This window comes from Exophiala xenobiotica (genome assembly GCF_000835505.1).
Source record: "Exophiala xenobiotica strain CBS 118157 unplaced genomic scaffold supercont1.2, whole genome shotgun sequence".
In the NCBI taxonomy this organism is placed as follows: domain Eukaryota; kingdom Fungi; phylum Ascomycota; class Eurotiomycetes; order Chaetothyriales; family Herpotrichiellaceae; genus Exophiala; species Exophiala xenobiotica.
This window is the reverse complement of record NW_013562493.1, coordinates 1,768,666-1,794,800: the sequence shown is the minus strand read 5'-3', so window position 1 is coordinate 1,794,800 and position 26,135 is coordinate 1,768,666. Positions and strand designations below refer to the sequence as shown.

At 51.6% G+C, this 26,135-nt stretch overlaps 10 protein-coding genes across 11 annotated transcripts; 7 read left to right on the top strand and 3 right to left on the bottom strand.

Annotated features, from left to right (window-relative positions):
* Nucleotides 1-169: 169 nt before the first annotated feature.
* Nucleotides 170-1,705, top strand: PV05_02859 (uncharacterized protein). The gene is made up of 4 exons (XM_013463461.1): nucleotides 170-564; nucleotides 632-1,107; nucleotides 1,178-1,307; nucleotides 1,363-1,705. The coding sequence occupies exons 1-4, from the start codon at nucleotides 271-273 to the stop codon at nucleotides 1,513-1,515; spliced, it is 1,053 nt and encodes a 350-aa protein (XP_013318915.1). The 5' UTR covers nucleotides 170-270; the 3' UTR covers nucleotides 1,516-1,705.
* A 79-nt stretch (nucleotides 1,706-1,784) lies between these two features.
* Nucleotides 1,785-3,471, top strand: PV05_02858 (uncharacterized protein; the record flags this gene model as incomplete). Its single annotated transcript, XM_013463460.1, has 1 exon — nucleotides 1,785-3,471. The coding sequence occupies one exon, from the start codon at nucleotides 1,785-1,787 to the stop codon at nucleotides 3,261-3,263; it is 1,479 nt and encodes a 492-aa protein (XP_013318914.1). The 3' UTR covers nucleotides 3,264-3,471.
* Nucleotides 3,472-3,725: 254 nt separating this feature from the next.
* PV05_02857 (uncharacterized protein) lies at nucleotides 3,726-5,060 on the top strand. The gene is made up of 2 exons (XM_013463459.1): nucleotides 3,726-3,908; nucleotides 3,967-5,060. The coding sequence occupies exons 1-2, from the start codon at nucleotides 3,829-3,831 to the stop codon at nucleotides 4,796-4,798; spliced, it is 912 nt and encodes a 303-aa protein (XP_013318913.1). The 5' UTR covers nucleotides 3,726-3,828; the 3' UTR covers nucleotides 4,799-5,060.
* PV05_02856 (uncharacterized protein) lies at nucleotides 4,805-8,452 on the bottom strand. The gene is made up of 2 exons (XM_013463458.1): nucleotides 5,475-8,452; nucleotides 4,805-5,411 (listed from the first exon to the last, which is right to left on the bottom strand). Exons 1-2 carry the CDS (start codon nucleotides 8,183-8,185, stop codon nucleotides 5,327-5,329), a joined length of 2,796 nt encoding a protein of 931 aa, XP_013318912.1. The 5' UTR covers nucleotides 8,186-8,452; the 3' UTR covers nucleotides 4,805-5,326.
* A 583-nt stretch (nucleotides 8,453-9,035) lies between these two features.
* PV05_02855 (hsp7-like protein) lies at nucleotides 9,036-12,582 on the top strand. Its single transcript, XM_013463457.1, has 2 exons — nucleotides 9,036-9,209; nucleotides 9,270-12,582. Exons 1-2 carry the CDS (start codon nucleotides 9,183-9,185, stop codon nucleotides 11,271-11,273), a joined length of 2,031 nt encoding a protein of 676 aa, XP_013318911.1. The 5' UTR covers nucleotides 9,036-9,182; the 3' UTR covers nucleotides 11,274-12,582.
* A 1,015-nt stretch (nucleotides 12,583-13,597) lies between these two features.
* PV05_02854 lies at nucleotides 13,598-18,264 on the top strand. Of its 2 annotated transcripts, XM_013463456.1 has the most exons (3): nucleotides 13,598-14,102; nucleotides 14,804-15,271; nucleotides 15,316-18,264. In XM_013463456.1, exons 1-3 carry the CDS (start codon nucleotides 14,046-14,048, stop codon nucleotides 17,707-17,709), a joined length of 2,919 nt encoding a protein of 972 aa, XP_013318910.1. In that variant the 5' UTR covers nucleotides 13,598-14,045; the 3' UTR covers nucleotides 17,710-18,264. The 2 variants fall into 2 exon arrangements, with proteins under 2 accessions (XP_013318910.1, XP_013318909.1); XM_013463455.1 differs by lacking the exon at nucleotides 13,598-14,102 and having other exon boundaries at nucleotides 14,612-15,271.
* A 489-nt stretch (nucleotides 18,265-18,753) lies between these two features.
* PV05_02853 (uncharacterized protein) lies at nucleotides 18,754-19,512 on the bottom strand (the record flags this gene model as incomplete). The annotated part of the gene is made up of 2 exons (XM_013463454.1): nucleotides 18,754-19,082; nucleotides 19,230-19,512. 2 exons carry the CDS (start codon nucleotides 19,510-19,512, stop codon nucleotides 18,754-18,756), a joined length of 612 nt encoding a protein of 203 aa, XP_013318908.1.
* Nucleotides 19,513-20,086: 574 nt separating this feature from the next.
* PV05_02852 (uncharacterized protein) lies at nucleotides 20,087-22,039 on the top strand (the record flags this gene model as incomplete). Its single annotated transcript, XM_013463453.1, has 2 exons — nucleotides 20,087-20,174; nucleotides 20,300-22,039. 2 exons carry the CDS (start codon nucleotides 20,087-20,089, stop codon nucleotides 21,934-21,936), a joined length of 1,725 nt encoding a protein of 574 aa, XP_013318907.1. The 3' UTR covers nucleotides 21,937-22,039.
* Nucleotides 22,040-22,728: 689 nt separating this feature from the next.
* PV05_02851 (uncharacterized protein) lies at nucleotides 22,729-23,560 on the top strand. Its single transcript, XM_013463452.1, has 2 exons — nucleotides 22,729-22,968; nucleotides 23,020-23,560. The coding sequence occupies exon 2, from the start codon at nucleotides 23,020-23,022 to the stop codon at nucleotides 23,320-23,322; it is 303 nt and encodes a 100-aa protein (XP_013318906.1). The 5' UTR covers nucleotides 22,729-22,968; the 3' UTR covers nucleotides 23,323-23,560.
* Nucleotides 23,561-23,641: 81 nt separating this feature from the next.
* Nucleotides 23,642-26,114, bottom strand: PV05_02850 (uncharacterized protein). The gene has a single exon (XM_013463451.1). The coding sequence runs from the start codon at nucleotides 25,975-25,977 to the stop codon at nucleotides 23,779-23,781; it is 2,199 nt and encodes a 732-aa protein (XP_013318905.1). The 5' UTR covers nucleotides 25,978-26,114; the 3' UTR covers nucleotides 23,642-23,778.
* Nucleotides 26,115-26,135: the final 21 nt, after the last annotated feature.

Below are 26,135 nucleotides of genomic sequence, written 5' to 3'. Positions count from 1 at the left end.
CCACTTTTTGTGACGGCTTTGTACACTTGTGTTGTCAGAAATTTAATATATGGGCCCCATGCCCGTTTGACAGAAAGGGAGGCTCCGTAAAGTAAGCGCAGAGATGCATGATATATACAGGCCACACACGGATCTTTTTGGTCTCGGCGATCATCTTCTTCAATGCGCCCTTTGTGATTCTGACACATGGCGTATTGCTAAGGTCAATTCAAGACCAGGTGTGAATCGAGTAGCTACAGCTGATTATTATTCACCTTGTGTATCGAGAGCATGTCGGACGCCCCTACCTCATCGCCTTCAAGACTTTATGTCGCTGCCGTCGTTGGCTTCCACATCTCTACCGCTCTGAGCGTCACTATTATCAACAAGACCCAATTGAACACAATTCCAGCTCCGGTCATATTGCTGCTATGTCAATCCGTGATGGCAGTCGCTTTCATCTTTCTCGGCTCCATATTGAACCTCTATACACGTCCGAAACTGGATATCAACTTGATTCGGAGAGTATCCCCACTTCTTGCCATGAAGATTATTGCTCAGCTATCGAAAACCTATTGTCTTCTGGTAAGACCACCCTATATAATATTACTTGAACGGACTGAGATACTGACGTAGATGCGAACTATTCCAGAATGTAAACGCCTCATTCTATCAGATAGCAAGAGGCCTTCTTCTTCCATTCACCATTATGCTTTCTTTTGCAATACTGCAGAGCTCGCGACCTAGTCTGCTCGCTCTTGTTGGCTGTACTATTACAACTTTAGGCTTTTTACTGGGTGTCAGTGGGGAGGAGGTAGGACAGACCACTAATGCTGGAATCGCGTGGGGCGTCTGGTCATCGTTTACTACAGCTCTCGAATCGGTGCTTGTGAAATACCTTGCGCTCGAGATCGGAGTCCTCGACCTCGTCTATGTCACCTCCCTGACAACGATACCAGTTTACACCATCTGGACCATTCTTAACAGCGAACTCCGCCAGGTCGCTGCTCTAGGCCTCACACACCCGGTCATGATAAGATTTGGGGGACAGGCATTTATAGCCGGCTCACTGAATTTCGCTCTCAGTGCGGCTGCCTACCTTCAGATCAAAGTAACATCTCCAACGACGTAAGTGGAACCCCTGTCAGATCCGGCTCAAGATCAAGAATCTTACTCACAGCTTTTTCTCATTCGACAGTCATATGATTTCCACTGCCGCGAGAGGAGTTCTGCAGTCTTTGCTTGCAGTGACCTTCATCCCGGGTGAGCGTCTCACAAGTTCTCGAGTGAACAGTCTCGCAGTTATCCTATTTGGCACCCTGTCATATGTACGTTTATCGCTCCCTACAACCCTTCAGAATTTGAAAGCTCAGAATTTTCCAGACGATTGTCAAGGAGATGGAAAAGAGAGTCAAGGTTCAAAAAGACGCTTTGCCCTTCTATACGGCTGTTGGACAGAAGGATGATGATGGCCGCGCAGAGGCAGATGAAGCAAATGTCCCTCTTATCCAGATCACGGCTAAAGGCCAAAAATGAGAACACAATTCGGGAAGATACACCATAGTCATCTTTCGCTTTCAATTCGTTTGGTGGAGAGTTGCCAGAGACACATTCCTGGTTTTAAAAGCGGCGTCGTCAGGGTGAGCGCCCCGTGAGCTCGGAGTAGGTAACCATTGCTTGTGATGCCAAGAATAGGAGATCAACGTGACCTCCGGCCAAACATTCCTCCAAGTTGTTCGCTCTAGACACGACCATTGAGTAGCGTGTTCTATCCCTTGCGATCTTCTGCGAATGCGGCATAGAGCATGGGCAAGACGCGCCTGATTAACCACGCTGAAGTCGATGCTATCAAGCCACTCCTCCGAGCTTACGCACTGGGATACATCTCTGTGACAGGGCCTAGGCTCTTCGGCTTCCTGAGAAGCCTGAGAAAGCAGGATGTCTCTGCTCAGGAGAAGATATCCTTACTTTATAACATTCTCAAGACTTCCACTCAACTCAACCGCTTCCCGACCGCCGCTGCGATCATCATCGGCGGAGCGACAGCCCTCCCTCGCCTTGTCCGGACCATCCTTCAATGGATTCTCTCCCTAAGAACCCAGAGAGGAGCCCGAGACTCCAGCAACAGGTTCTCCAAGCACATCAATTTCATTTGCTCTTTCTTGTCGGCATGGTTGGCGTTTGACCTGCTCAATCGTGATGAGAGTTGGGTACGCAAGCGCGCCAAATCCCGCTCATCCCACACATCCGATGTCAGCAATCTGGAGTCGCCAAATCAGCACCACCTACCTCCGCCGTCGTATCACCCACATTATGCTGGCAAGACCATCGACTTTACCCTGTTCGCCTTCTGCCGAGCTCTCGACGTAGCAGTTATCACCTTGTGGACACGAAATCGGTCCAAATCATGGCACCCAGAGCAGGAGAACCACAGATTTGCAAACAGCATCCGCAAAATGGCAGACCCCACGATATTTGCAATGTCTGCCGCCATCATCATGTGGTCATGGTTCTATTCTCCCGAGCGACTCCCTCGAGCGTACAACCAGTGGATCTCGAAGGCTGCCAACATCGATTCTCGACTCATCCAAGCTCTCCGATTGGCTCGACGAGGAGAATTTGTGTATGGACAAGACACGGGAAAAGCACCTCTTCTTAAGAGCCTGTGCCGCGAGCTCCACTTGCCAGAAGAATACGGTGATCCAACCAGGACGATACCCATCCCATGCGAGTTATATCACTTCGGCACTGGTAAGAGTTGTGAGGTACATGCAGTCTCGCGACTCTGGCGAAGCTGGAAATTCGCGATGGGATTATATGTTCCTCTTCAACTGGTCGCACGAATCCGTCAGCCGAGCCTTGATTCTCTAGTCCAAGCTCTGAAAGGCGCTGCTCGGTCCTCGTCCTTTTTGGCAGCGTTTGTCGCAATGTTCTACTATTCTGTGTGCCTTGCACGGACAAGATTGGGCCCAAGAATGTTTCCATACAAGATCGTAACACCGCAAATGTGGGATTCCGGGCTCTGTGTTCTGGCAGGCTGCGTTGCATGTGGATGGTCCATACTGCTGGAGAAGCCGAGTCGAAGACAGGAGATAGCTTTCTTCGTGGCGCCCAGAGCATTGGCCACTATGCTGCCTCGCGTGTATGACAAGCAGTATCAGCGAAGAGAACAAGCAATCTTTGCAACCAGTGTTGCACTGGTACTGACAACACTTAAGGTCGGCAATCCGCGTCATGTCAGAGGGGTGCTTGGACGGCTTTTGGGCCATATCATGAGAGAGTAATTGGCCGTATCTCCCTGGTTTCCGGTCGGTTGTGAGTGGGATTGCGTGACAGTGTTAATCTCATATAGGGTACACGAATCATCTTAATTTTGAAACTAGAATGCTACGACCTCAGTGTCTCTTACAGGTGCTTGAGTTGGGTAAGATTATTCAGTTTAGCATGTTGTCTTATGTAATCAAGGCTTGAGCCCCGTGCGAACATAGCTTGGCGAAGGGATGATACTGTTTTGATAGCGCGTATCCCATTTGGTCCAAAAGATGTCGGGCATGAATTAAGACTCCATTGCGAGTTACTCGATTTAGGGAGCTGTGTGTTTGGCCATCGGAAGCGCCTGGCGTTCGTGAAAGAGCGACGTCTCGTGGCACGAATGCTCGAACGAAAATCAACCATTGCACGTGACTGGCCAAGAAAGTCTGCTTAGCTCGAATTGTCGAAGATCCATCCAACTTCCGACTGCTGAAGTCGTAAATGAGGCTGCAAAGGACCTTCTCGAGCCTCCCTTACAAACAAACCACTACTCAGGGTAGCCACCGAGTACAGGCCTCGTGGAAGGGCTGAGAAAACATGTGTCGCATCTGTGGGCGCATGATAAAATGCATCTTTGATTCAATGCCATCGAGGGCACTCTCCGGCACTACCACAAGGTGAACCTCTCTCGACAACGCTTCTCAGCCGTCCATCAGCTAACATACATAACCTCAGAACCGTGCGACGACCTCAACAGACTCGCTCACACCACGTCTCATCGCGGTCTCTCCTCCAAAGCGCATTGAACCTCTCATCGAAACCTAGTCGACCAGCGGCTTTCCTCCTCCCCTTCCACTCCCGTGGCCTCCACCAAGCAGCGACCCAACAGTCCGGCAGCCCATCGCACGACTTCCACAACACCCAAGCCGAAATCCCTCCGACCACCCTCCTCGACGGCCCAGGCAATGTCTCAACATCATCAACGTTCGAATCGCCTCAACCACCCTCGACAACAGTCCTGACACCCAGCTCAAGCTCAACACACTCTCTAAGCCGCCCGCTCGTGCTCTCACACTCCCTGCAAACCCTCCTCCCACGCCTCACCGCTCAAAAGCCACACTACATAGTCTCTCACATCCACCGCTTCCCTTACCTCCTGACCGAGGGCGACATACTACGGCTCCCATTCCACATGCACGGCGTCTCCCCAGGCGACGTGTTGCGCTTCAACCGTGCCAGCATCCTGGGCAGCCGGGACTACACGCTCAAAGCCGGCGCGAAGAACACAGAGTCCTACGACGCCAAGCGCACCGGCGAGCCGCAATACATCGACGAGCGGCTGTTCGAGTGCCGCATGCGCGTCATGGGTTTGGAGACCAACCCGATGATGGACAAGGAGAAAAAGAAGCGCCGCAATCGACACAAAAAGGTCGTCCACTCGAAGCACAAATACACGGTGCTCAGGGTCATGCAGATCAAGGTCAAAAACATCGACGAGTTGAAGACGGAGAAGGGGATGCTGGTGCTTGAAGGGCCCGAAGGGGACCATCAGCAGCAGACTGTATAACTGCTACCGCGTACAAGACATTGACAATGGTCAGGAGCTCAAATTCTGTCCGGACGAACGAGTTTGAATATACTCCGTATACGACAATGAGATTGGGTCCGACCACCATACAGAAATCCTGCTGAATACACGGCAAACAGTCCTGCGCCGAACTGGTGAGAGAAGGACGCTTTATAACACACCGCAAAACTTATCTTCAAAACCAAAAGACGTAGTATCCGGACATGATAGGAAATAACAAATAACCCCATGTGCTGCTTGACTAGCTAGTGAATCAACTCGCTCCCTTTGTGTGCTTCAAGCCAAAATGCTATTTTTTAAAACGCCATTCGCGCAGACGACAAGCAGGAAGACCAGATACAGCACGCTCCCTAGCTCCCAGATGGTGGTGACAACAAGCACAACACTCGCAAACCAAGCAAGCGAGCAGATCATCAGCTTTCGTAAGTAAGAATACACAAGAATACATTAAGTATGGCAGCACGATATCCTCTCGGGCCCAAGCGAAGCAATCCGTCGTGGTCGAGCTCAACGCATCTCAATAGCAGGGAACGTCATGCGATCGCGCAGGTTGACTTTGAACTCGTAGATGCCTTCCTCGGAGCCGGCGAAGCTATCATTCCTCAATCAGCGAGCGTCCTTGCAAGTACGGAAAGCGGACAGGCTTCAAACTCACAGATACTGACCATCAGGACTGAAGCCGATCCCTGCAGTCCCAGGTCCCATTTCTCTCATGGCGTCCTCTGCTGTGGTCGTTGAACGCCCGCCGGATGCACCACTCGCTAGACTCGACGCTCCTGCAAGAACTCGGTGCAGGCCCGAGCCCGGCGTCCAATTGCCGTTCGCATCGAGCGAGCGACTACCCGACATGCCGGACATGAACATCATGCGGGCGAGACGCAGCTCCGCATCGGGCACACGGCCAGCTATTTCAGCAAGTCGTTCCATGCGTGCTTCGCGGTGAGCCACTGACGGTTGAGCTCGACGCGCCGTCACCCGACTGTTTTCATGTTGCGTGATCCCGGTCCGCCAGCTCGGCCCATTGTTCGTGGACGCTCGGCGGATCATGTTCTCAGCTTCATCCGGTCCTCTGCTGCCATCTGGCCGACCAAATTCTCGGCGTATAGCATTCTCGAGCGCTTGGACGTCGTTTGTCGCAAGTGCGACTCGTGACTCGGCTCGACGGACTTGTCGCTGGAGATTCTCGATATGTGCGAGCCTTTGTTGTCTCGCTTCGGTATAGTCAGTCAGGACGCTAGAGAGATTATTGCTTCCTTCAGGCGAGCGGAGGTTGGTCGTCGGTAGGGTTGTGGTGCGTGCAGAGCTGGAGTCTCTCCCATCGGGCGACTCGCCTCTGGCTCTGGCTGATAACAATCGAGCTCTTTCGACTGAAAGCCTACGAGCGTACTCTTCCCCGGCGTTCATCTCACTTTGCAGTTCCTGTGATCGTTGTCGTAGAAAATGTTCCTCGTCAGCTAGTTGACGCTGGAAGACCCTTTCTAGAGACGCTTCAACATGAGCGTTAGACTCTCTAGCGACTGCCCGAAGATGATCCAGCTGAGACGAATTCTCCATGAGCAGCCGTTGTTGAGTATCGAGCTGCCTCCGGAGCAGTGTTGACAACTGTCGTTCATCCGCCAATTGATGTTCAAGTTGAGTCCCCAGCCGTCGTTCAGCTTCTAGAGCAGCTTCGATGCGGGCCAGGGTGACCCGGTTGCTGTTGTCCGACTCTCGTGCTGTCTCCAGGGCAGACTGTATCACATGCCAAGGATCACTTGGTGGAATATTGCCCGACGGTGCTCGAGGATTGGATGGACCAAGATCGCGCGTCGACATGACAGAAAGGTCATCATCGTCGCCTATGCGGGCTGGAGATGCAGACAATCTAGTCGTTTGACTTTCATTGGGATCAAGGTATCGACTAGCATTGGCAGTAGAATCAGATAACACCACTGATGTTCTCCTTCTTGGCTGATGAGACCGAACACCACTTGGCACCGAAGGAGGATTTGACAATTGTACATCATACCCTCTTCTGCCATCGGTCGATTCCCTCAGCCGCGGCGAAGACGTATAACTGATACTGAAAGGGGGGTCGGGCTGCCCTACATTGTCCATGGTTGTTTCAAGCGCGTCAATCACGGATCTTTCTCGAGCATCAAGATCAAGTCCTTGATGGTACGTCAACAAATCTTGTCGGTTGTGGCGCCGGTCAGATTCGGTGGTCAGGTCGTCAATGTCCAATTCAGATTCGGCTTCTTGAGAGGACATGCCCCGAATTGCCCTCATTCGGGCAAGATGCTGTTGTTTCAGTCGGTCCTTGATTCCGATATTTCGATACGCAACGGGCGTAGCATCCTCAAGATCTACCGTTTCGACCTTTTGTTTGTCCAGCTCCAGGATCTGTCTCCTCATAAAGCATTGTCTGACGTCTGCCAGGCCGATCCTTCCATGGTCTTCAGCCCAAGCAAGAATATCCCACGGCGCAGGGGAAAATGCCATCGCCCTAACACAACCCCACAGCGTGGGTCGAGATGACTTGAAAGTATAGAGTATAGACTTCCCGGGTGGACCCTCACTGTGCACTAGTCGATCCATGTCAAAGACGGTGATTGAACCCCCTTGAGAAGATGAAGCACAGAGATGGCCAGAGGGTGAGAAAGCGACGGCAAAGCTGAAATCCTCCTGAACAGGGTCGCCTGTGGGAACCACTACTTCGGTGAGAGGCTTCCAGGTGTACTTGGGATATGTAACAGAGCCATTAACCCATATTTTACCTTCGTCCAGCTGACGTTGGTAAAAATATACCTTGTCGGAGTCGCCCACTGCTGCAACGATTTCAGAGTCTGGAGACATTGCAGCAAAATTCATAGGTACTTGATGGGAGAGAGTCGTCAGAACCTGTCGTTGTACTAGAGAATAGAGCTTGACCGTCTTATCATTGTTGCTGATCAACACCACCGGTTCGTCGGGTGCTTTGCCGTCGTGTACCATGGTGTGTATGCTCATGGAATTGACTATTTCACCTCCGAGCAAATCCACCACCAGATCGTGTCCGAAGCATTTTGGGTGACCCTGTTCGTCCGTCTCGACCTTGATGAATGCGCAGTCTCCGTTGATCTCCCCGCCGACACAGACCCAGCCCAAATCTGCCGCCAGACATCTTGCTTCGAAGGGGATCGTTGCTATTAGGGAGTTCTGCTTGGTCGCAAGGTCGAGGACAAAGATATCGTAGTTTGTGACGTAGTAGATGAAGCCGCCATCTGAGGCACTGATGAAACGTCGCAGTTGGTGATGTTGTATGGTTATTTTAGTAGGATAGAACTTCCCAAGTGTTGCCAGGCCTTGTGTAGGAGTGAGGCATAGTTCGCGGTCGGGTACGGTCATTTCGCGGAAGGACGAGGCTTTAGGATATGAGAGGCATGCCTGAGGGTTGGAGGGAGTCGGATTGTAGGATCATAGGTGGAAAAGTGAATGAAGATGAGCCTGTGGTGAGGATGAAGCCTCGATCATGGTATTGTAAGTTAATCAGATGCTTGTGAATGGAAGGACCGGCTGGTGCGCGATTGTGATGTGATGCAATCGGTCCGAGTTACGAGTAAGTATGAGGCCGCTTTGACTGCACCTTTGGAGTCTAGTCTGTCTGTGGGGATGAATCCATCCACGCCATCATATCCCGGAATCAATAATCGACGCGCTCACCCACAGAATCGAAAAGAAACTACTCCCGTCACTCCCATTTGGGACGAGGATGATGCCGCCCTATGCTAACCTCATTGCATTCTATTGCAGCCAGCTGTTGTTGGCCCTCTTGATCCGTTATCCTACATAACCCAGCTTAAACTAAGACTGGAACCACAGATTTCGAAGACCCAATCTCAAGAGTACCATCAACGCTCTTTAGGTGCGTGGGAATGGTCTCGCCTTTTGTCTCAATCACCATCTTGGGTTTTCCTCTGGTAGTAGAGCCATGTAGCTTGTAGAAGCGCCTTCCAGATCGACCAAGGGACTGCTCGAGCTGGTGCTCTGTGACTTCACCTTCTTCTTCTTCGAGGACTTCCTCAATAGAAAAGGAGCACTCTTAAGGACGAGGACTAACTCACAAGAAGAATTATGGTGCGCGAGCTGAATGGAATGGCGGCGCACGTGAGCTCGGAGTAGTTTCCCTCGTGCCAAGACCGAAGGCGAGCCGAATCGAAAGATTTGGAAGTTTTTCTAACTCGCTCGCTCGGTCTCTTTATATCTCAAGCTGCTTCTGCATCCTGAGCTCATCGCCATTGCACTCAATTCTCTTCAATCGTCCTTTTCCCTCTCATAGTCACCCTTCTTGGTTCTTCATTGTTCATCTACTTCCCGTGTTTGGCCTTGTTTCAATAGAGCAATCATGATTGCCTCGAGGTTATCCCGAGCTGTAAGTATATCATGAATCATGAATCAATCAATCGCCCGCCTCATACTAATCTGTTGCCAGCTTCCGCGCTCATCTCCCATCTCTCGCATCTCTCAGATTCGCGCACCTCGATCCTCAATAATCTCTCGATATGCCTCAACCGATGCTCCCGAGGGGACTGAGAAGGTCAAGGGCCAGGTCATTGGTATTGACCTGGGTACCACAAACTCAGCTGTCGCTATAATGGAAGGCAAGCAGCCACGCATAATAGAAAACGCCGAAGGTACAAGGACAACACCGTCGGTCGTCGCCTTTACGGAGAGTGGCGAACGTCTGGTTGGTATTGCGGCCAAGCGACAAGCTGTTGTCAACCCCGAGAACACCCTTTTCGCCACGAAACGTCTGATCGGAAGAAAATTCTCAGACCCCGAATGCCAACGAGACATCAAGGAAGTGCCCTACAAGATCGTACAACATACCAATGGCGATGCCTGGCTTGAGGCTCGCGGCCAAAGATACTCTCCCTCTCAAATCGGTGGTATGGTTTTGCAAAAGATGAAGGAAACTGCTGAAGCATACCTGGGAAAGCCTGTCAAAAACGGCGTCGTTACTGTTCCGGCCTACTTCAACGACATGCAAAGACAGGCAACTAAGGATGCTGGTCAAATCGCTGGTCTTAACGTCCTGCGTGTCGTCAACGAACCCACCGCAGCTGCGCTCGCCTATGGTCTCGAGAAGGAAGAGGACAAAATCATCGCCGTGTACGATCTTGGTGGTGGTACTTTCGATATCTCCATCCTTGAAATTCAAAAGGGTGTGTTCGAAGTCAAGTCTACCAACGGTGACACTCACTTGGGTGGTGAAGACTTTGATATCTCCCTGGTGCGCCATATTGTGCAAGACTTCAAGAAGACTTCTGGCATCGATCTATCCAACGACCGCATGGCCATTCAACGTATCCGTGAGGCTGCTGAGAAGGCCAAGATCGAACTGTCATCTTCACTACAAACCGATATCAACCTACCCTTTATCACTGCCGATGCCTCTGGACCAAAGCACATCAACCTCAAGATGACGCGGGCGCAGCTCGAGAAATTGGTCGATCCTCTGATCTCCAAGACCATCGACCCTGTCCGCAAGGCTCTAAAGGATGCCAACCTCCAGGCTAAGGATATCCAGGAAGTTATCCTTGTCGGTGGTATGACACGTATGCCCAAGGTTGCCGAATCAGTCAAGAGCATCTTCGGTCGCGATCCCGCCAAGTCTGTCAACCCTGACGAAGCTGTCGCCATTGGTGCTGCTATTCAAGGTGCCGTTCTTGCCGGTGAGGTCATGGATGTTCTGCTGCTCGATGTCACTCCTCTCTCTCTCGGTATCGAAACCCTCGGTGGTGTTTTCACCCGATTGATCAACCGAAACACCACCATCCCAACCAAAAAGTCCCAGATCTTCTCTACTGCTGCCGATTTCCAGACTGCTGTCGAGATCAAGGTCTACCAGGGTGAACGTGAGCTCGTCCGTGACAACAAACTGCTCGGTAACTTCCAATTGGTTGGCATTCCGCCTGCCCACCGCGGTGTTCCCCAGATTGAGGTTACATTCGACATTGATGCCGACTCGATTGTCCACGTTCACGCCAAGGACAAGTCTACAAACAAGGATCAATCCATCACGATTGCGTCCGGCTCTGGTCTGTCTGATTCTGAAATTCAGAACATGGTTGACGATGCCGAGAAATACGGTGCTCAAGACAAGGAGCGCAAGGCTGCTATTGAAGCTGCCAACCGTGCCGACAGCGTACTAAACGACACCGAGAAGGCTCTCAAGGAATTCGAAGACAAGCTCGACAAGGCCGAAGCTGACAACATCCGCGAGAAGATTGCCTCTCTTCGTGAATATGTTGCCAAGAACCAGACCGGCGAGGGCACTGCCACTGCGGAAGAAATGAAGGCCAAGATCGACGAACTCCAAGCATCCGCACTTACTTTGTTTGACAAGATGCACAAGGCTCGTGAAGAGCAACAGCAACAACCACCTTCAGGCGGCGACGCCGGTGCTCAACAGGGTGGTGAGCAGAAGCCGTGAGAAACGGCGACACCGTAACAAAAAGCGACTTGTATTTTAATGATATCCCTGTACTCGACCTTTTCTCTTGCTCGGATTGTGGCCGGCCGCTCAGCTTCTCTTGTGTGATCATGTATGCAGACCTTCTCCGAGTTGTCTTATCGAATGGGTAGACGAAATCTTGTTTATTGGCTGGCGATGGAGCGACGGAATGGGAAGGATCTGCTGGGCCATGAATACCTACTGCGTATCTGCATGCATGGGGGAAATGGCGAGTGGTGGCTGCAATCATGAAACATCTACACACTTTCTGCAACACCCATCGAAACGAGATGTGTGTTGGAAGGAAAGGAAGATTATGTAATTAGTTGAGTCTGGACGTACCCGGCCTGGTGGGGGCCGAGATTGAGATGGGTGTGTCGCGTGTCTGAATAGTAGAAAGAAAATAATCTCCTCTCCGACACTATACCACAGTTTGTTGGCCTATTTTAGAATGCTTACATAGTACCTTGGTCGTACGTCGGATAACGCGGCAAGGCAGGGATGGCGCGTACCTAGTACGTACAGTCAAAGGGGTTGTGATCAGTATCTCGGACTGGATTCCGTATGCTGGTGGAGATTTATCAAGGTGATATTACATGTACTAATACAAGTATAGCATAAGCAAAATTGATCACGGCCTGCATCCGGATGTGACGGCTGCATACATGTCCCCGTTTGGTTTCAGACTGGTACTCGCAAACTTGGGATTGCTTCTCAAGAGCCCAGGGGCTGCGAATTGACAGAGAGACAGAGGTGGTGGGGCCAAGCTGACGATAGAGCAGGCAGCCACAGCCTGACGATGACGAATTTGTGGTGAGGAAAAGCAGTGCAGATAATCAAATCTGACGGGAGAGGAAGGTGTCGAAGAAGATGATAGGACACGGATAGAGACCGAGAAGCAAGAGGCAAAAAGAGAAAAGCGGAGATCCAAGGGATTCCAAACAGGAGACTCAGGCTGAGGATCTCAGGAATTTCTCGTAACATGAAGGAGGAATTGCAATTGTATGGCCGATATGGGGAACCAATCAGACGATCATGACCTTTGTATTTGATGAGTCTGTGTGACTTGCCGCACGATGATGCAGATGGCTTGAAGGGGGAAAGGGGATGGTCCTGTGTGGCCATGTGGATGTGGCCTCTTCGAGATATGGTTTGATGTCTACCTATGGAGTACCATGTAAGTGTCACCAAGAAGGAAAACCGCCAATATGCCTCAGCATACGTAGTACTCCGTACAGCACGGTGATAGGTCAGAATTAGGAATAGTAAGGCACTATGAGATTTGTTGCACAAACAGGATTTAGAAATTTGCCTCGGCTGCCTTGTTCTGGGTGGGATCTGGAGACACGGCGAGCTCGACGGTTTGAAGATCGGAGGATGCCTGTGCAGACTCCAGAGCCTGAGGACGGCATTCTGATAGATACGGAGTATAGTAGATCAATCACAGGACAAGAAAGACTAGCGACCTCGTATTGATGATGCAGGTTTTGGAGCTAAGACGCCTATCATGCTGCGTCCAAGGGTAGTTGGGTTTAAAAAGGGGGGTGGCTATTGAAAGAGCAGAAACGGGTTCAGGTAAAGGGACTTTTCCTGCATGGCATCATGGTAGGGAAAGGGTTTCAGTATTTTTCCAAGGCGGCGGTAAAGGACAGTACGGAGTAGACCAAGTACATAGGTATAATTGCCACTTGACGCCCAAAAGCAAGACACGCACTTCTTTTCCTGCCAGTAACCAGTGACCACCAGTCCCGGAGACTAGGCATAGGCGTGGCAGGCTGGGCAAGCCACTACTACCAGGTAGGTATCCAGGTATGCCTGGTGAGCCTGATCATACTGTACTCGCCCCGAATAAGCTGCTGACCCTCAATCATACTTTAGTCCGTACCTGCCACAGTGCCACAGTACCCAAGCGCAGACTACTATGTATAAAGACGGATGCTACATGGCTCAAACACTATGGAGCAGGAGTACTCCATAAAAGCAATTGCAACCTTCCAGATCAAGCTATTCCTCCATGATACATAAGGTACTTTAGGTAGGTACTGACACTGCCATGGGCACCCTGAGGCACCTGGAGGCACTTCAGGTTGTAACGTAATGAGGGTTCATGGTCCGTAGGAGGCTTAGGCCGATCCCTTAAGTGCATCAATCTCGTCAAATTCGCTATTGGAGTTGCTGCTTCCCGTATTCCCCATTGGCCCAACCGGTTTTAGTGCCACCCTTTCTCAAGCGAGAACCCGCTTCTTTCATCACTGACCGTTTACCTTTTGCCTTTTTTTATTCCTTCTTGTGTGGGAGTTCCAGCCTGTACGAGGACTTACTACCTGACACCCACTGACCTTATTCACCTGGCACTGCCTGACCTTCTGCTGCCCTTTTCGCCTTTTCGCTTCGAAACTTGGGTCATTTAGGCTTCCACCTTCCCTATCTAGCCCATCATATTCCCTATCACCCACCTCACATACTCCGTATTCCCTCCCAACTCTAGACCTCGTTGCCGGTCTAAATTTCTCCCTCCCTTTCTTCTCTTCTCTTCTTTTGCTACTCCGCCTGCCTCACAATCCGATCGACCTCTACCTTGCATCTTGCATCCTCTTTTCTCTTTGTTCGTCAATTTGTACACGCGACCTTGCTGTCTTGTGCTCCCATCCACTCTGTCCTCTTCGACCTGGATGCGCGCCGTGGCAATTCACTTGACCCTACCATATGCATTGAGATCGCGTCCATCAATTTACACATCTCAGCGGCAAGATGTTTTCGCGGCCACCGTCCGACCATCTACGAAAGGTCTCTGACCTGGGATCTGAGGTATGTCTATGATTCACTTTTTCTCTCCATTGTCTTGGCCCCAAAGCGCAAAAAACAAAGCACAACAAACGTTGTATACACATGCGATCATTCCAGGACCGTGGTGTTTGAGCACGATCGATGAACAACAGCCAGCCCACCCACAGCTTGAGAAGCAGAACAGCTGTCATTTACCCTGTCAAACCACACCATTCATCACTTGCCACCTCCACGAATAACGCGAGAATTGCCGAGCTCGAACTGGCACTGGTCACTCCTCGCTTGTCCGCGTGTGCCAGTGGCTCCGATCTGGCTGCGTTAGGACCACTTGGTTAAGCGCACTGGCCCCTCCACATTTCGGCTTCTGTTGCTTATCTTGGCGCCGGGAAAATGGGCTTCGCAGGCTGCACCAGGCTTTTGGCTTCCCAATTCTTTACCCAATCTCTGGATCCAATTCAGCGCTATTCTCTGCCCTCCTCCACCCTGTCCAATACACTAACCCTTTACCTATTCCACTCCCTTCCACTACTGTACGGTGCGAAACCTCGACATACCTTATCCATCCTTGTTATCTGTTTGTCCCTTATCAAGCAGATTACCATTCCATCACCTCATCACATCATTTCCACTATCATCACTGCAGCCTTTCTTTGCTTCTCCGGGGGACACTATCCAACTCTCGCTTTCGCTGATTCGGGGCTCGTCACTAACTATCCCACTAGCGGCCCCGTTCCACATGGGAATCCTCCTACAACCCACTAAGGAGTTTCCATCAACCACCTCATCGTTCGCCGACGAATCGCAATGACGCCATGGAACCCGAATCATCCGACAGTGATGTTTCCATTGGTGGTGGTGAAGACTACAGATTCGCCAGTCCGTTGACAGCACCCATTCCATTACCACCTCCTCCATCAAAGCACGCTCTGGAATCATCCGATGCCGTTCAGGCTCGACTTGACGAGTTGAGCCGTGTCGAGACGCACAATGAGAAAAAGTATAGTCTGCTCAAGGCCAAGCGTCAACGCAAGGATGATAAGATTCGCCGCAAACGTGAGGCTCAAGACAAGAAATGGGCTGCCATATCGGACGCTCGTCAACGTCGAGACGCTAGAATCGCCGCTCGCCGGAAGCGAGAAGATGCTGCCTTCACGCAATTCTTTGAGCATGATCTGGATGAAGAGGAAACTGTAAGTTTGCGCGCACTTCTCAATACTCTGCTGACCCACAACAGAATCTCCGCCGCCGTTTGAAGCGTCTCAAACGTGGTCTCCCCCTTGATGAGTCGCCCAAGGCTGGCGTGCGAAGCGTATCTGGCCCTTCCATGTCTCCTCCGGCTTCGTCCCTTTCGACCGTTCCTCCACCTGCCAAGCGACATCAAGTTGGTCCTCCTGGGCAACCTGATTCTGTCAACTCAACACAATCGAGGCCGTCAACTCAGTCTAGTCTTTCTGCCTCGTCGACGAAGAGTACTCTCCCGGCACCGCCGTACTCGTTCTATCGTGATCCAGGTTCGGCATTTTCCAGACCTTATCAACATGGACATTATTCCACTACACCGAATGCATCGTCCCCAACGACCACTACCAATGGCTTACCGCAGCCTGCACAAGGGGCTGCTGATCGCCCTTCGGATCGACCTGGCCTAGGACTTCTTGGTCGTCCTGCTTCGCCACATTCCAGACCGGGTACCAGCACACAATCTCCTGTAACGCCTGTCACAAATACAACTTCCCAGCCACCACGTCAAACATCTTCGAGCTACGACACCCGACCGCCACCAACGACAACCTCTTCAGGCTTTGCCTCTATCAATGCGCCTCCACCATCCGGGTTTGCATCCGTGAACGCGAGATCAACAGCAACGCCTCCTGCCTCTCATGCGGGATTAGCTCGACCAGCAGCTGATACCGAAGCGAACAGAACCCCAGCTGGCCAGGCAGCCAATAATGGAGTAGACAGAGACCGCTTCCAACAGTATGGAAACACACCCACGAGCGTCTCCTCTCCCGGACCCTCGAATAGCGGCAGCAAGAGGACTCCCTCGACCACTCACCCTTATCAAATGTCCGAGGCATTCGCGAACAGACACCACCACTGCGAACGAGTTGACAGCTTAAATCGTGGTATATGGACGTCGTACGGAGTGGGTGGCACCGCAGACAATCCGACCGGGCCTGCCGTCGAAATGTATCTCCGCTGCAATCACGAGGACTGTTCGCGCATCGACTGGCGCACCGTGCACGGATTGCAATGTCATATCGTCAAGAACCATGCGCAGCCCAAAGGCACTATCGGCAGTCTCGACAAGGCGCTTGAACGCTACGGCGTGCCCGTCAAGGAGGTCGAAGAGCACGAACGCGAGCACGGAAGGGGTTCAGGAGGGACCATGGCTGACCCCAAGAATCACAAGATCAAGACCAAGACAAAGGAGGCCCTTGGAGGGTTAGAGACGAGGCCGTATATCCGCAAGGATACACCTGGCTCGTATGATCCCGACACGCGTCCGGCGGGTTATAGACCCAGCCCAACCGCAACAGCTAGCCCGGCATTAAGCGATGAGATCAAGCGCAGTCCCACGGCATTCGCGAGCATGAATGGGAATAGACCCTTCTCAAGGGAAGCGACGGGTGATGAGGTGAGGAGGTCGGCGCCACAGACGGCGGGTCAAAGTCCGGTGAATGTGTTCTCGGCGGTACGACACGACTGGTACAGACCTGGTCCATTCTCATCAGGGCCACCACCAAAGCCAGAACCCGAGCCAAAGAGCTTGCAGGGTGATTTTGGTGCAAGTGAGGCGGCGCGCAAAGAGCAGCAGCCACTACCGACTCAAGCTGGAACAGAATTATCGAACGGTGTTCAGAACAAGTCGCCTTCCCTCAACACGTTGCCGCCACCACCACAGTCGAGCAGCACGATCACCGTCGACAATACGGCTAGCGCTGTGGCGGATGTTCCCGCTGCAGACGACAGAATGACGGATGCACCTGTACAGTCCACCACCGCAGCGCCGGCGCAAGCGGAGACGAAGCCGGAAGATCCTAAGATGACAGAAGAGAAAAGTGAAACTCCAGCTGATGCGCCCAAGCAAGATGTTTCTGTTCCTAAACCTTCACTTACAGACGGAGATGTGCAGATGACAGGCACGGATGAGCCCGGCGAAAAAAAAGCCGAAGAAAAACTCGACTCCTCGTCGGCTCCCACCGTTGAACCCGAAAAGAATCCCCCAAGCGAGGCCGCTCCCGCCACTAAGACTGAGGCCGAACCGGAAATTCCAGCTAACCACGCCGAGGATGACTCCGAAGACCAGTCCGAAACGATTATCGTCGACGGCGACGCCGGCAAGGACGCTAGCGCCGCCAAGCGCAATGCGAATCCTACGTTTCAATCGCCGGTCATGACGACCCGGTCAGTACAGGCGAGTGCTACTGCGACTACTCCAGGCAGCGCTACCAGACGTGGTAGCCGACGAAGCAGTGTAGCGAGGAAGAGTGTTGATCACGAAGTTGACGGGTACGATGGGAAGGGAGAGAAGGAGAATGAAGAGGAGAAGGACGGCAAAGATGAGAAGGTTGAGAGGGAGACGAGGCGGTCGATTGCAGGTCGATTGTTGAGACGCGGAAGGTAGAGATTTCCGGCGGGATGATCATTTCGAACTTGCTGGTCGTCGCGACTGGTTGCCTGGCGGGTTCAACTGCATGAGATTGCATGGGATGCGTGTTGAGGTGTTTGGTCTCTGATTCGCAGTGGTCACGGCTTCAACTTGCTTTCGAGTCGCTGCGTTGTTTTGACAGAGGACCCGTTGTGATGTTGATTGCCCGACACTGCTGGCTGTACTGTTGAAGGTGGTGTTGAGAAGGAAAGGTGGGGAAACTAATACTGGCCATGAAGAGATATCAAGACTATCGTCTTGCATATCTCAGGTTGTGTCTGATACGGTAGCGCTGGCTTTTTGTATCCCTGTGTTTATCGATATGTGGCGAATACGGAGTATCGGAGCCGATTGGGACCAAGAAACAGCTCTTGTGTTGAGTGATGTATGCATACTGCGTTACTTTACTGGATCACTGGAATACTGGAGCACGGAACATTAATTTTGAAGGAGAGCATGGTCAGGATTTGATTTTGTACTCTATGAACCTAGGTACCGTATTGTGTTGGGTTCTTTAGCCCATTCATTTCCTGCCGTGTCCTAGACAGCCCCTCTTCACATTTTGTGTCTGTCTTGAAAAAAAAGAATCAGTTCCATCATTGCGTCCTTATCTTCGAACAATGATGCCTGAAAAAAAGAATTATCATTGCCCCCTTTACATTTGGACAATGATATTGAAAAGGAAAAAAGGGGGGTCCATCATTGTATTGAACAATGATGTCGCTCGTTGTCATCCGAGCCTGAACCCGAACCGCCTTGGGCGGACGGACTCCGGACAGCGGCAGCCTCAGCATCTACCGCTTCAGAGGCTGCGTTTGTCTTTGTTCTTTTCCACCAGGGCACTATGACTTGGTGCACCTGACTGTGTGACAGATGGATCCTGGACAGTGGCGGCCTCAGCATCAATCGCTTCAAGAGGCGGCGCGTTGTCCTTGTCCTCGTCCAAGGCACTATTATCCTTTGGCACCTGACTTTCGGACGGACGGATCCTGGACAGTGGCAGCGTCAGCATTAACCGTGTCAGAGGCTGCGTTTGTCCTTGTTCTTTTCCACCAGGGCACTATGACTTGGTGCACCTGACTGTTTGACAGATGGATTTTGCGCAGCCTCAGCATCAACCGCTTCAGAAGTGGCATTGTCCTTGACTTTGTCTTCGTCCAGGGCAGTTTCATTTTGTGCGCCTGGACCGGGTTCCTGCCGTGTCGTAGGCACAGCAGGTATTTTGAGGAATGGATTGGCACTGGACACATTTTGGGCAGCTTCAACATCAATCCCATCAGAGTCTGCGTTGTCCTTGGCCACCAGGGCACTTGCACTTTCGTCTGGTGCACCTTGTTTCCTGCCGTGTGCTAGCGCACAGTGGGCATCTTGTAGAATGGATTGGCACCGGTCATCATATCATATCCCGAGTGTCATCATCCGAAGAAGAGTTTTTTCTCCACGCCTTACATAGCAGTAGAGTTCGTTTTTGTTCCACCAGTGCACCTAGGCCATACTGGTATCATCGTCTTCTTCTTTTCCTTTTTCTTCAAGAGGCTCAGGCTCTTTGAAGTTTGAAGGTTTGGGGCTCTCTTTTGACGTTCGAGCTTCAGCCACTCGCTCGTCTGCAAGATGAGCATGTTGTTGGTCGGCGATGAGCATACTAGTATCTTCTTGCTCGTCATCATCGGCCGAAACCGAAGCGCGTGGCCGTCGTTGGTCGGAGTCGCGCTCTTGGACTCGACCAGGTCTGCGACGACGGTCAGCACTTTTTTGGGTTTGCGAACGCATCAGACGCATGTCCATGAATACTTTTTGAACCTTTTGAAGGAGTTCCAGGACCGGACCTTGAAACCCCGCGGCCTGGACTATGTTCACTCATCTTGAACGGATAACTTTGGTCTTGATGAGATAGTTACGGTATATCATCCTGAAGCCCAACTCAACTTTCCCCGCATCGAGTTCGTACAGAAGTGAATCGAGGCATGTACTTCGATGTCCAGCTCGTCATTGCGAGGATAGCTTGTAGAAACCCGAATTGATCCTCTTGCAGATGTCTCGTAGGTGTTCTGGTAGTATCCGAGGCTGATTGCCCCCTGAAAGCCTGAAGAAGTCTCGGCTGACGTCAAGTCTGGGCATCGAACCGATTCAATATCGACGACTTGCTTGTGCATCTTCCATCATCTTCCCTGCGTGTGTGATTCTCTGACATCTCCGACTCTTCTGTATAATATTCCACAGCTGTCGGCCACAATGATGGAGCGGCAATGGCTTCGCTTGATGGGAATGGAGGAATCGTGCAGGTAAACTGCCCTCGTTCCGTTGCAGTGGCTCTGGATCCCTCGACGTCGGTAGGTATCGAGCGCGGAACAGGATGAATCTCATCACGAAGAGAGATTCCATAATTAGCTGGACTCTGGACAAGAGCAAGAGCTTCGCAGAATGGGATATTCATTCGAAATGTAAGTGCGCCCTTGAATTTCAGCACTTTCATCCGCCAAGCCGACGTTTTTTCCCTGCGCCTACTTTAGGATCCTCCCTTTTTACTTGCGCTCCCATCTCTTCTCCCTCAACACCACACTTTCAGATCACAATCGTTCGTTGACATCATGGCGTACGATTGTCCGAAGTGCGGTTCACGCACAAAGTTCAAGATTCCCGTGTGTGGAACTTGCGGTCATATTGACCATCTGGAATTCCAGAAGATGTCTGGACTCCTCCCTCAAAGTGACACTGCTCCCGGAGGCGTTCCGGGCAGCAACCAGCCCTTCAGAAAAGGTCGAAGTGGCTGGGGTCTTCAAAAGATTTCTAGACGTTGAAAGCGCTCGGAAGATGGAACTGCAGCGACATTCAGGCGGGCGTTTGGAACAAAGAGTACTAAGCAGGTCCATCCTGGGCGCCTCGTTATCGCTCGGAACTTCCTCATCTGCCGTGAATGAAGCGGCGGGCGAGGATGTACCATCGCAGTCCACAGTTTCGCTGGGGTCCTCTGCAAAAGAAGACTCAGACCCAATGAATGAAGTCTCTGCACAAAAGGAGTCAGTTTCAAACAACGAAGGCTCCGCAAAGAAAGACTCGGGCTCAGAGAATCAAGGTTCTGCGGCATTCAAGCAGGAGTCTGGAACACAGGATATCCGAACCAGCCCTGCTCCAGAAGGTGAAGCCGAAGAAGAATCTGAGACCACTGCTGATATTGGGTCGCGGTCTCCCTCTTCCTCGGCCGAGCCGGCTGTGTCGTCGCCCACTGCTAAACAAGTGCGGTCTCGACGTCCAAACCCTTTTGCGGCAATGTCGTTCAGTCGTCCGGAAGAAAGATTGCGGGTGAATATACCAAAACCCCGTCCAATTCTTTCCACGGTCTTCCCTCTGGTGAACGAATTCAATGCAGTCGAAGCGTTTCCTAAGCTTCCACCGGCTGCTCCATTGACCTTCAAAGATGTGCTGGTCAAGCCTCCACCACTGCTGCCTACACAAACCGCGCAGAAAACAGTGCCAACAAATCCTCTGGCTGACACGGATTACCCTGCAAGCTTGTACCGTCAAGGCCACACCCGGCCGAAAGTCTTCTCGGCCGGGGTTTGCGCACGCTGTCAAGGACCTCATGAAACCTTAGACCGTCAGTGGTGCTACAATTGCTTTGAGGTTTGCAAGAGAAAGGGTGATGGCAAGTCCAGATGTGAGAAAAAAGCCTGCTCGCATCCGATAGGACATTCTACTGAGGACTGTGACCTTGGAGACTTTCGTGATCACCCAGACAATCCGCGCCTTCCTCGCCATCTGATCGACTTTGCTCGGCCGTGGGCTGCTGATAACCCAAAACAACCTCGGCCGTTATACTACTATCGGCCAAGAGGTCGGGAGGTTCCCCAATATTGTCCTGAGCTTCCACCAAGGTATCAAGAAGAAGGTCTACCTGGTGGGCTGGTGAATGTGTCCCAAGGCACAGTGTACTGCGTCGAAAATGCCATCCACATGTGCGATGGACACTGGAAACCACTGCCATGGGGTGCAGAGAGACATGGCAAAGACGCCGCCAGAAAACCTCGTGAGACAAAACCACACCGAGGTGGACCACCCAGAGCCGGCAAGCAGCCAAGATGGCAGCAAAAACGCTGGAGGAGGCAAGCTCTAGCGCAAAAAGGGGTACTCGAGCAAGTCGTCAAGGAGCCTAATGTCTCTAGACTCCTCGGCCACGGATCTTCTACTGAGCACGACGTGAAGTAGAATTGATGATCTGATTAATGACAAAGCGCCACTAAGGTACCTAGGTAAGAAAAGGGCTGAAGTTCTGCCCAAGCAAGCCTGATATTTGAGAACAGGAGAAGGCTTTCTAGGCACAAGTCAAACAAAACCTATAAAAAGTTATACGTATAGTATATATTCATCGATGAAGAGGCTTGTCCTCGTCTTTGGAGAAGATACATGATCGACCGCACCATGAGCGGTGCCTTGCGAGGTTGCCGTGGCCCGTTCCTTCCCGGGCCCAGCGAAACATCAGGTCTTGGCCATCCTTTTCCGTCTTTCTTCTCCCACCGTGTTTTGTATCTGCCTTGCATCTCATCTCTGATGGAGAGCTCACTAGGATCATCAGGAAAAAGGTGATCATGGCTACTCTGTGTCATGAGTGTTCTGCCCCAGCCAGCCAGTCATCGTTTTCTCACGTCTGACACGAGGTAAATGAGCTGACATGCCAATGCAGCCGAATACGAATCGCGCAATGAATCGCCTCGAATGAAAGCCTCGTCTTCCCCGCAACGCAGCTTTCAGCTACGCCCGACATGAGCAAGATTCCTGCAGCAAAATGACATTTTGCGGCCCATCGCAGCCTCGCGTTGCACAAGAGCTAAAGCTAAGCTGAAAAATTAATTCTCATGCAGAAACGTGGTGCGGACCTCAGGTGATGACGGACGTGGCCAGGGCCAAGAGAAACGTACAACCCAATGCGACTACTCGCTTTGTCTACATCTTCTGCAAGCTCGTGATCATCAGACATAATACGGGCCTCCGCTGACTTCCAAGACACTGCGTTGCTTGTTCCATGGCCAAACCTGGTAAAGACCCCCTGGTAGCTTACGTTCAGGTCAGTCAGGATGCAAATGTAATCATGCACGTCTTCAGCTCCCCAGCACGACAGCTGAGCAGGATGTGAAAGGTATAAAGATCCTCGTTTCCTGCTTGCCCTGGCCTTACTACAGCAGCCTTCAGCATTATCCGCATCATCCAGCAGTCGAAATATTCACCTTCACGTCGGAAAAAGCAAGTACAACCTCGTCCAGGATAGACAGCTACCACTCTGACACAGAGAAGATGACGAACTCCGTCTCCATTCACGTCGAGGACCGCCAATCCGGCAAGAACGCCAACGGCAACGTCCCTGCCAACGGACAGAAACAGACCTTCGGCACCCTCTATGGTACTGCATTCGGCGGCAAAGTCGTCGTCAATGCCATCTTCGTGCAGACACCGGCCACTGCTCAAGGCCTCAAGATCGTCGTCTCGGATGAGCATGGAAACCAAAAGGCCGTCTTGGATGACAACGGCACGCCGTTTGTGATCGGCAGTCAACCCGTGGATATTACGCATTGGACGATTACTGCGACAAAGCAGTAAAGGGCCGAACAGAAGCCCCTATAGCTACGTGTGGATACAGTCCAAGCAGGCTGGTGTGTGGCCACGGTAACGCCCACGGCCAGAATGGGCCATGCGGAGATATGATAGGAGCAGTCATATCTGATCAGGTTGGCAAGGAGGTATGAGGACGCAAATACTGCGGAATACCGCAGATGGGAAGGGGGGGCAGACACACTGCCAAACGCAGTCCACGTTCTCTCACAAACATAACGAATAATAAAGTTATCAGATTTTATGGTCTCCTGCCGCCTTTGAGCTGTTCAATTTAAACCGAGAAGGGTGCAAGACATTGATGAGTATATACTGTATTCCGAAATTTCGACCGCCTTTATGAATGTCCTCCCGAGATCTAATAACTATTGCTTATTTTGTCCGTCATTTTTCAGTGTCTTGGAACTCCTCCCTCGGGCTGCCGAAAATACCAAGGGACATTCACTAACCCATGAGCGTCACGATGGCGCACGGCTGGCATGGGCGATCCTGGCTTACCCGTTCCGAGCCCTGCATATCAAATTCATCACCCGCTTCCACTTCCACCTTCATGTCTTCCTCCCCGAATCCTGGCCACATACCACCATAGCTAGCGATAGCCTTACGACGATTGTTTGATTGGAGGGGTTGCATTGTCCCTGATTCAGACTGACCTTCAGACCTGGCCCTTGTGGTCCTACGCTTGCCAAGAGCTCGTGCTAGCGCTTCGTCCCGGGGATCGTTGGCTTTGTCGCAGGCATGATCATCTGCCGAATCAAGTGAATTGCTGTGGTCGAAGAGCCATGCTGGGATGATCTCAGGGTGCTCTTTTTCGAGCAAACCCTGCCAGCCATCCCGGAAAATCTGGCATGATGAGCTGCTTTTAGCGTCAGAGACAGAGCTATCGACCGTGTCTGCATGCGAGCGTGGCGCTTTTGGTACATCAAAAGCCTGACGGTCATTCAAGGTCTGAAAGGTAGGTCCTCCTATTGAAGTAATAGTATCTCTCGAGCAATGCTGGACGTCGTACTCGAGTGTGGCTATCTGACGTATGACCTTGGTATTGTCCTCGTTGACCAGATACTCTGGCAGGTGTGGCCTTGAGCCAATGACGCCATTCAGAATGTCGGTGGTCATGTCCTGGTCGGACTTTGTTAGCAGGTCCATAATGGAACGTTTGGTGTAGCCGTCGCCGATGAGAGGGAAAGGGTTAAAGCCCAAATAGGCGAACCCACGATCCCCGGACTTGTGTTTGTGTACAGTCACCAGAAGGTGACGTGGAAAGCATTTATGACCCTCCGCCCGGGTGAATCTGATAATCGGAGGCAGAAGCGTTCGGCAAGCGAGTTTATCGATCCCTGAAAGATAGCATTGGAAGGCCTGTATGTGAGCGTGCATGACGCTCGACTTCTCGAGGAAATCCTGTTCGAGTTGTCTCAGAGGATGCAACACATGTGTTTCCGGCACGTTCCAACTTGTAGATTGTAGAGACTTCATGACGCGATAGATGACTTCCAAGGCCTGTAAGGCTATGCCGGGGTGGTTGCGATGCAAGTTCTTCTGTTGCAGAGTCTCGATGAGAGACACGATCCTAGAGAACAACATCACTAGTCGGAACACTATTAGGTAGATCATCTCGGCCGCAATATTTCGACCGATAGTGTCAGCGACAAAGGCCGTGCAATCGATCCAGGTCGACTCAAGATTCTTGAGAAGTGAGAAATAACCGGTGAAATAAGTGACTGCTGACTGCAGGGCATGCTCGTCCTTGGAGAGGCGCCGGCCTGGCTCCGAGGGATACAACTTTTTGAGCATTGAATCCTTGACAAATTCATCATACTGCGAAAGGGAGATGGCAGGTTGGCGGATGCGAACACCATCGTCGTCCCCTGGTGGGCCAAAGGGGTCTGTTTGAGTCCCGCGCAGCCAAGGAGCATAGACAATCGGTCGCGTTCGTGTAATGTTACGCTGTGTTCCTCGATCCTCGAACTCGGCTTCTATAATGACAGAATCCTCTTCTCCGACATCATAGCTGGGTATCTCATCCCAAATCGTCCATTCGCTCGGTACGTGTTGTCCAAGGCTTTGGCAGACGGAAAACCAGAGCTTCCAATTCAGATATGATGCTTTGGTCAGTCTAGAAGGTGGTGACTTTAGGCCAGTAGTCTTAATGCACCTTTGACATAGGGGAAAACCAACGCAATGACGGTTACCGTTGTCATCTTGGCAACCCAGACATCGTCGCTCCCGACGAGTCTGGTCGATGGTGGCCTGTTCTAAAACACCTTGTCGTTGTATGTCCTGTCCAACTGCAATAAAAGGATTCGCCACGTATGGTCCAACTTGGGAGAAGCCTGAAGATCCACAAGCACCATGATTTTCGTTTTGACTTTCCAAGACGTTCGTTCGTGACCTCCAAGGCAGGTACTCCCCCGACCAATAGGGCGTAACATGTTGAAAACCATTCAGATGCGTGACTAGAGAAGCTTGTTCGGTCTGTATCGTGTAGAATTCTTCAGGGTTCTGTTCGATGTGGATATTATCTGAGTAGAACTCGGGCGGAAGAGGGAAGAAAGGGTTTTGTGCAACATCATCCGTAGTCACTGTCCCAAGGTTAGGTAGATAGTCAGCAGCCGCGGCTTCTGCAACAGGCAGATTGTTCATGAGGAAGGAGCCGTCCTTCCAATGGAGCTTCGCACAGAGAAGGTAGTCGTAGAGACGGTTTTCGTGATATCGTAGACTGAAGTTGAAGTAATATTCCGTGGGTGTATTCTGGCCCTTATATAGTGGAAGACCAGAGACCCCCAGACTGCCATCTCCTT

Bases quoted from the DNA above. Each gene is read 5' to 3' on its own strand.
- PV05_02859 (XM_013463461.1), top strand. From the start codon at position 271: ATGTCGGACGCCCCTACCTCATCGCCTTCAAGACTTTATGTCGCTGCC. The intron at 1,108-1,177 runs GTAAGTGGAACC...CTCATTCGACAG, and splicing joins AAAGTAACATCTCCAACGAC to TCATATGATTTCCACTGCCG. The intron at 1,308-1,362 runs GTACGTTTATCG...AGAATTTTCCAG, and splicing joins TATTTGGCACCCTGTCATAT to ACGATTGTCAAGGAGATGGA.
- PV05_02857 (XM_013463459.1), top strand. From the start codon at position 3,829: ATGTGTCGCATCTGTGGGCGCATGATAAAATGCATCTTTGATTCAATG. The intron at 3,909-3,966 runs GTGAACCTCTCT...ACATAACCTCAG, and splicing joins CTCTCCGGCACTACCACAAG to AACCGTGCGACGACCTCAAC.
- PV05_02856 (XM_013463458.1), bottom strand. From the start codon at position 8,185: ATGACCGTACCCGACCGCGAACTATGCCTCACTCCTACACAAGGCCTG. The intron at 5,412-5,474 runs GTGAGTTTGAAG...GAGGAATGATAG, and splicing joins AGTCCTGATGGTCAGTATCT to CTTCGCCGGCTCCGAGGAAG.
- PV05_02855 (XM_013463457.1), top strand. From the start codon at position 9,183: ATGATTGCCTCGAGGTTATCCCGAGCT. The intron at 9,210-9,269 runs GTAAGTATATCA...ATCTGTTGCCAG, and splicing joins CCTCGAGGTTATCCCGAGCT to CTTCCGCGCTCATCTCCCAT.
- PV05_02854 (XM_013463456.1), top strand. From the start codon at position 14,046: ATGTTTTCGCGGCCACCGTCCGACCATCTACGAAAGGTCTCTGACCTG. The intron at 14,103-14,803 runs GTATGTCTATGA...CTATCCCACTAG, and splicing joins TCTCTGACCTGGGATCTGAG to CGGCCCCGTTCCACATGGGA. The intron at 15,272-15,315 runs GTAAGTTTGCGC...GACCCACAACAG, and splicing joins ATCTGGATGAAGAGGAAACT to AATCTCCGCCGCCGTTTGAA.
- PV05_02851 (XM_013463452.1), top strand. From the start codon at position 23,020: ATGACGAACTCCGTCTCCATTCACGTCGAGGACCGCCAATCCGGCAAG.
- PV05_02850 (XM_013463451.1), bottom strand. From the start codon at position 25,977: ATGAACAATCTGCCTGTTGCAGAAGCCGCGGCTGCTGACTATCTACCT.